This window comes from Octodon degus, unplaced genomic scaffold (assembly GCF_000260255.1).
Source record: "Octodon degus isolate 3935 unplaced genomic scaffold, OctDeg1.0 scaffold00058, whole genome shotgun sequence".
NCBI classification, from domain to species: domain Eukaryota; kingdom Metazoa; phylum Chordata; class Mammalia; order Rodentia; family Octodontidae; genus Octodon; species Octodon degus.
The window spans coordinates 2493991-2501801 of NW_004524634.1; the positions used below are offsets into that span (position 1 = coordinate 2493991).

Consider the following 7811-nt stretch of genomic DNA (forward strand, 5'->3'; position numbering starts at 1 on the left):
TTTTTTTTTTTTTTTTTGCAGAATTGAGGATTGAACCCTTGTGCTTGCCAGGGAAGCGCTTAGTCTACTGAGCCATCTCCTAGGCCCTTAAGTTGCCTTATCTCTTTTTTGGGCCGGGGGGCAAGACCGGAGATTGAACCCAGGCCCTTGTACTTGCCAGGCAAGCATTTTTCTACTGAGCTATCTCTGGGCCCTTTCTGGCTAATTTTAAAAAACCATTTTTTTAATCATTTCTTTATTTGGTACAAGGTCTTACTATGCAGCTTCGACTCATAGTGATTGTCCCATTTTAGCCCCCCAGTGCTGGGATTATAGTTGTGTGCCACCCTGTCCGGTTTCGGTAGCTGGCACAGTGGCATGGCATGTGGTACTGGGGATCAGACCCGGGTCCTTGCGCTTTCCAGGCAGGCAATTAAACCTGCTGAGCTGTCTCCCCAACCCTCTGACTACATTTTCACGTGAGGCTGGATTTGCTTTATAGTGTTAATCAAAACTATATGTTCAAGGGCTGGAGAGATGGCTCAGTGGTCTAAAGCACCTACTTGAAACAAGCTTGGCAAAGCACAGGGACCGCGGTTCGATCCCCAGCACCACATGCCAGCCAGACCCGCCCCCTGGTGGGCTGAGCTGGCCACACACACACACAATAAATAAATGTAATAAATAAAAATAAATAAATATTAAAAAAAAAAACTATATGTTCAATATATTGAATGTAGAATCAGATATGAGAAATTTGTATCTTCTTTTAAGCCCAGCATTAAAGTGTTTGGAAAAATGTACACTGGTACTAGTAATCTCACTAATTTTGTTTTGTTTTGGGAATTAAAACTATTTTTTATTAAAAAAAAATTTATTTAGCTGTTGTGGTGGTACACTTGGGACACAAAGGCAAATGTCTTGCTGTGGATTCAAGTCCAGTCTGGGCCAAATAGTGAATTCCGGACCAACCCAAACTACATAGAGAAGACTCTGTCTCAAAAAAGGTACAGGGCCAGCTAAATAGCTCAGCGGATTAAAGCACCTGCAAGCAGGTGCTAGGACCAGGGGTTCAATCCCCAGGCCTGGTGTGCTGGCCCCACCCCCCGGCATGCACAGAGATGGCATTTGAGACTGGGCATGGTGACACTTGCCTGTAATCCCAGCCCTCAGGAGGCTGTAAACAGGCAGATTACTGTGAGTCCGATCTAGTAGTGAGACCCTGAACACCCTGTAGACCTTTCCCTAAAATAAAAAAAAAAATTAAAAAATAAAGTTACTTAACATGGGAGTTTATTAAATACATTAGTAGTTTTAAAAATCCATTTTAACTTTTAACGTGGTCAATTTCGAATGTAACACAAGCTCTTTCAGGTCCGCAAAGTGTAAGGAGGTTCTGCAACCAAAAATTTGAGGGCCCTAATATAAGGGGAGATCATTAAATAAAGGAGTTGAATGTAAAACCTTTTGTGTGAACAGTTAATGAAAACTTGTGTCTGTGTGTGGATGCCACTAGATTTTTTTTTTCCTGTATTTTATTTCATTAGCTTTTGGTTTAAGACATTAGTCACTAGATCTTTTAAGTTCTTTTTAATTGAAGTTGTACTTTGTTGTACATTGTTTTTACTAGATAGAAAAAAAGCATTAGAAGATGTAGTACAACGATATGGACATGGGGCAGAACCTAATAAACAGAAGCATCTTGAAGCAGTTGATAAAGGACACTCACCAGCACTAAAGCCGAAAATTGTCAGTGGAACAAAGCAGTCAGTTAAATCTACAACGTCTGTGAAGAGTGATGCATTAGGAGGACATTCTACTCGTAAATTAAAGAATCTTGAAGATGACAGTTTATCAGAAAGTAAACAGGTGTCTGATAAAGCTGTTTCTCTTCAACGTAAGGTTAGTAATTCTGTTATTTTTGCAAATGTGCCTGCCTGTCTGTTCTTCATTCGTTCATAACAAGAATGAAACTCTAAACCACATGCTTGCTAGGCAGGCACTGTGCTGGTGAGCTATCGCTCAGGCCCTTATTTCTTGTGGTAAATTGAAAACAAAGTTGTTTGAGTTTTCTTATTCCACATTTCTGAAAAATTTGAACTCAACTTATTAAATTACTTTGATGTATCTTTATGGGTTTCTATTATGAATATAATCCATTAATTCAAAATCTTAAGGGTTTAGGCATGCCAGAGATACTGCTGTGTTGGTTTGTTAACATTTTTGGCTAGCTTCTCAAGTAGCTCATTATAATGAGCTTTTGCTATTTGGGGTAGTTAATGCAGTCCATAGCATTAGTGAAGTTTTATAATGTTAGTAAATTATGAAAGTGGGCCTCTACTGAGAATTGATAATGATTTTAGTACTTTCTGAGGTACAATTCAGAAGTCATCCTCTTATCGACTAGTCTTTTTCTTTACCGATGTATTTTGACTAATATGTGCTTATAATGCTATATATTTCATTAAATTATTACTATTCCAGTTCAAACACTGCCATCAAGATAACTCCCTAATAGGTCTATCAAATGTGTAGTGTATTATAATAAAAAAAAGTCGGGGCCGGGGAGATAGCTGAGTAGAATTAAGGGTTTGCCTGGCAAGCGCAAGGGCCCGAGTTCAATTCCCGGTTCCGCCAAAAAAAAAAAAAATTCTTTAGTACTTAAGTGTAAATTGCTTTCAAACTCAACTACATTCAAGACTTTCAGCTTCTATTCCTTTCCTCAGAGGTTATATTTGAAAAGATACATTTATAATATTCATTGTAATTATAGAATTTTGAAGAGCACTGGAAGTGTTGAGTATAGGATATTTTGAATTAGTCTAATGAGAACATATAAGGGGTGGTGTTTGGTTCTTTTTTATATGTATGTGGTTCTGAGAATTGAGTTCAGTTGTGCTGTATCATTGAGCTGTGCCTTCTAGCCCTTTTTATTTGCCATAAAGTCTTGCTAAGTTGCCAAGTCTGTTTTCAAACTTGTGGTTCTTGTTCTTCAGTCTCCTGAGTAGCTCGGAGTACAGACTAAAAGTCTTTTAGTTTAGTTTCAAGACTTCTAGATGAGCTGGGCAGGGTGGTGCATGCCTGTAATCCCAGCACTCAGGAGACAAGGCAGGAGAATTGCTTCAAGTTTGAGGCCAGCCTGGGCTATATAGTGAACTCAAGGCCAGCCTGAACTACACAGCCAGACCATATCTCAAATAAATAAATAAGGAAATAAGACTTCTAGATGATAAGATAACAGTGAAACTTTGTTTTCCAATGTAATTTGTAACAGGTGACAAACTGGTCATTGTAGTTTATTCTAACATTATATGTGAACATTTTTAAATACACCCATATCTTTTTGTATTTTTGTATTTTTTTATACTTTAATGATTGGTTTATGGACCATTTAAGTTGATTTTACAGATAGTCAAAATACAAAATATAGTTATGAAAGATTATTTTGCTTTTTAGTTGCCATAGTGAATGTGATTTACTTTCCATGCAATTTTAAAGAAGTTTTAAAGAGCCAGGGAGCGAGCTCAGTGGTATAAGCACCTGCCTGACAAGCACAAGGTCCTGAGTTCAATACTTGGTACCAAGAAAAAAGTTTTAAAGAAATGTTGTATTCAAAGATTGCTTATATTTTGAAATTTTTGCAGTATCTTCAATTTTCCCCAGTAACTTGAGACACCATCTAATGTCTCCATCCAAGTTATTGTGTATCTTTCAGTGAATGACTCATTACTTACTTCTGCACCAGTGTTACTGACTAGTTTGCTTTGAAATGAGTTAACCCTTTCCTTCCAGACTGACCTTATTGATCCTCCCAAAGATCTAAGTAATACCAAGTCATATCAGCAACATTTTTACGTTTCTCACACACATGCCCAAAATCTGTGAAATACTTAGGATATCCAAAAGCAAAACATCAGCTTTTGCATAGCCTCACCTGTAAAACTATTCTCTCCCTCTCTTAACATGGTTATTTATGCAGTGATGATGACATGACCCATAATATAAGAATCGTCATAAAAGATATATTTCTATCTTATTTCTGTGTAATCATCATGAAAACATTTCTATTTTGCTAGAAATATTTGTGGATCTCCTGTCTGCTGGGTTGATAAGAGTTTGTATTATCACCTATAACTGGGGATACCTTTGTAAGTAAAGAAAGCCTATGTAAATCATTTCCTTCTTTGGGACAAAATAGTGGTCACTTCAAATTAAAGAAGAAAACGTTCATTTTGGTTCAAGATTATAGTGTGTCTTATGTATAGTCAGCTTGCTCTAAGGCAGAAAATCATGGTAGAGGGTTTGGTGGAAGATGAATTTTACCTCATGGCAGCCAGAAGCAGAGTGTCATTTTCAGTTATTACCACACAGGATGAACAAAGCTGTCATTTCAGCTTTTCTGCATGATAGGCCATGTAGATTCATGTAGAATTTTTTTTTTTTTTTTACATGGAACAGGTTGTTCATTTTTTCTTCTAGTCTTGGGCTTAATACATAGATGGCTTCTCCTCACCCTTTGGGTTGACAATTTTCTCCAGGTTGCTGCTGCTGATATGATAAAGCTCTGCATAGGAGGCCCTCAGGTCCAGCACCATGGCCCTGAGATTCCCATGGGCTGTCTTATCTCTCTTATGCACCAGGTCCCAGTAATCTATTACATGAGTCTCCTTAGAGGCCTTAGTCACAGCATTCCCACATTCTGAGAAGTACACGGAAATGGTTGTCTAGAAGGCTTCTACTTTGATCATGACTGCATTCACCCTTTCCAGCTCTTTCTCCTGGATTGCTACCCCAAAATCATTTATATCCTCAATCTTGGGGATCAGGTGGTGGATCCATGCAATCACCAGAATGCACTTCTCTTTGAGAGTCCATACTTCTGGCTTAACTAGAGCAAGCAGAGCCAGGAGTTTCTCATTCCCAGGGACAAAACCACACTTAGGACTTACTTCTTTTCCTGCTTATCTGTTTCCATGTCTTTATCCTTGGGTGGAGGTCTGGATAGGGATATCCAGTGGGACCTGAAGGGAGGTCAAGTCTGCCACATTTGAGGGAGTCCTTGTGCAAGAGCTGACTCAGGTATATAATTTTCTGTGGCAAAAAATCTGTAGAGGAATTCCTCAGCCTCCTGAAAAGATTTTGTCTGAAGACATCTACCTGTTTGCGGGCCTTCTCACTCAAGCGCACCCCACAAGGTTTGGCCATGCTGTTTCACTTGCTAGATCTTCCTAGAAAGATAATCTTTGATGGCCTTGAGCCATTCCATAGGCCTTATATATTGCAAGATAGTTTATAATCAGAAAAGAGCACCTGTAAACTCATTACCAGTGTTTGGTTAAAAATTTTGAATATTTGCCTTTAGTGTTCAAAAATTTTTTAAATTTTGACTCTAAATTGTGTTAAGCATTTTGAAAATATCTATTAAAGAAAAAAAAGAAATAAGGGCTGGTAAGATAGCTCAGCAGACTAGGCACCTGCTTGGGCAGTTGCAGGGACCATCGTTCCTTCCCCAATACCTCAGTGCAGGCCCTGCCCAACCTTGTCCCCGCCCCTGGCAAGCTGAGCCAGCAATGGAGTCTGGGTGTGGTGGCAATCACCTATAATCCCAGCACTGTAAAGGCTGAAAGCAGGAGGACCACCGTGAGTATGATCTAGGCAATGTGACCCTGTACCAAATACATTAAAAAATAATAATACACAAGAAATTTTTATTATTAGACTTTGTAGTTTGATTTTAAATTTTCTTTCCCTATAATATTAGCTTCGGAAAGAACATTCTGTACGTTATGGCTCGGTCCTTCTTGTGTCTGAATTACCAGAAGATGGCTGTACTGAAGAAGATATTAGAAAAGTATTTCAGCCTTTTGGAAAAGTTACAGATGTCCTGATTGTTCCGTATAGAAAGGAGGTGAGTCATTGAGTTCATTCGAAAATTAGTGCAAAGTTGTGGTTTTAATGATTTTATAAACTATTGTTGGGTCTCTTGGCTTTCTTGGGGGAGGGGGCAGTACCGGGGTTTGAACTCAGGTCCTGGTGCTTGCCAGGCAAGAGCTTATTCTACTGAGCTATCTCCCCAGCCCCTTCTTTTAGCTTCTTGTACTAGAGGCATAACTATTCTTTGAGAACTAAGTAATGTTTGGATATGAACAAACAAGGTCCTAAGGGATTAGTAAATGCTTTTGTAAAAGGAAGGAAAATAAATATTTTACAACTTGTATAGTATTAAAGGCACTATAGGGATATGTAAATGAGCAAACAGCTGAGTTCCAAAAACTTCATAAAAATAGATAGTATATCATAGTTTACAACAGTGAGGTTAAATTGAAGTAACTCATTTCCCTTGTATGTAAGGTAAGTATTGCATGTGGGCTGTGTTCTTGTTGCTCACATGATAAACTTTTCTGTTCTTACAATAGATACTATGGAATGAACTCAGAGGCTTTGCACTGAGCTACAGCCTCAAGTCCCCTCCCTACTTAGTTTTGAAAACTTGAGACAGGGTCCTGCTAAGTTGCTCAGGCTTTTAAACTTATGATCTTCTAACCTCAGTCTCCCAAAGTGTTGGAATTACAGATGCATGCAACCATGCCCAACTTCTCATAATTATGTTTAGAATACTAAGCAACCCTATATTAAGCAGAATATGAAACTGTGAGTTAAGACAAGGGACTTAGTGGTAGTGTCATCTTTATTGTAAGAAGCTTGAAAAGGGTTAGATTTACAACAACCTAGAAAAGATCCTAGCTTCTTGCTGTTGTTCAGTTAGCCCTGTCTACTTAGTTCCTTCCATTCCATGAATCTGGCATGAACTACTATGTTCCCTCTTTCTGTCTTTGTAATTATATGGAAAATGTACAAGAGCAGAGCATGGACAAAGCCCACATTTAATACCAGCAACAACAACAAAAAGTCTAAAATGTTAAATTTTGTAAGATGTAAAATTTCATATGTGAAATATCTTTAAGATTGAATTACACTGTAGTAAAATTAAAAGAAGCAAAAGCAACCAGGTTTTCAAATAATTTCATAGCTTTATATTCCTTAAGGGATTGAGTCCAATGTAAAATGCTGGAACTGTAAAAGGTAAATTTTTGCTTCAAAAAAATAAAATTTTATTTTAGGCTTACTTGGAAATGGAATTAAAAGCAGTTACTGCAGTCATCAAGAATGTTGATACAATACCTCTTCTGATTAAAGGAAAAAGTGTGAAAGTTTCTGTTCCAGGAAAGAAAAAAGTACAGGTAAAATGGATTTAGATCCTAGATATTTTATTGTTGTTATTTAAGTATGGTATATCTCTAGAAAAGTGCATGACTTAAGTGTTAGCTCAACAGTAACTAACATTTGTGGATAAATCATAAGTGGATAAATTCAAACACTCTGACATTAGAAACTTCTTTATATATGCACACACTTATGTATATAGTACTACCAATAATACTAAGTGACACCAGGAAAATACACTTTTGTTTGGATCAGTACTTCTGTTTTATTTATTTATTTATTTATTTATTTATGGTGGGGCAGCTCAGCCCACCAGGGGGCGGGGCTGGCTGACATGTGGTGCTGAGGGATTGAACCGTGGTCCCTGTGCTTTGCTAAGCTTGTTCTAAGTAGGTGCTTTAAACCACTGAGCCATCTCTCCACCCCATGTACTTCTGTATTGATCTTAATTTATATATGTGAAACATCTTTTTTTTTTTTTTTTTGGCATCAGTTATTTTTATTTTAAAGAAAGGAAAAAAAATAAAAAACGGTGGTACAAAATCTCAAAACAAGATTTTAGGAGAGTAACAATGGTTAGTACATTGTGTATTGTTATTGCCAAAGTA

General features: G+C 37.6%; 1 protein-coding gene and 1 pseudogene across 1 annotated transcript in view; one reads left to right on the forward strand and one right to left on the reverse strand.

Moving 5' to 3' along the window:
• Window positions 1–7811, forward strand: part of Znf638 (zinc finger protein 638) — a 189318-nt gene that overhangs the window by 118645 nt on the left and 62862 nt on the right. Inside the window, exons 6-8 of the mRNA XM_023718402.1 lie at window positions 1610–1881; window positions 5741–5887; window positions 7101–7220. Coding sequence (XP_023574170.1) covers window positions 1610–1881; window positions 5741–5887; window positions 7101–7220 — 539 coding nt within the window. The remainder of the gene's footprint in view (window positions 1–1609; window positions 1882–5740; window positions 5888–7100; window positions 7221–7811) is intronic.
• On the reverse strand, window positions 4467–5184 carry LOC101585600 (annotated as a pseudogene).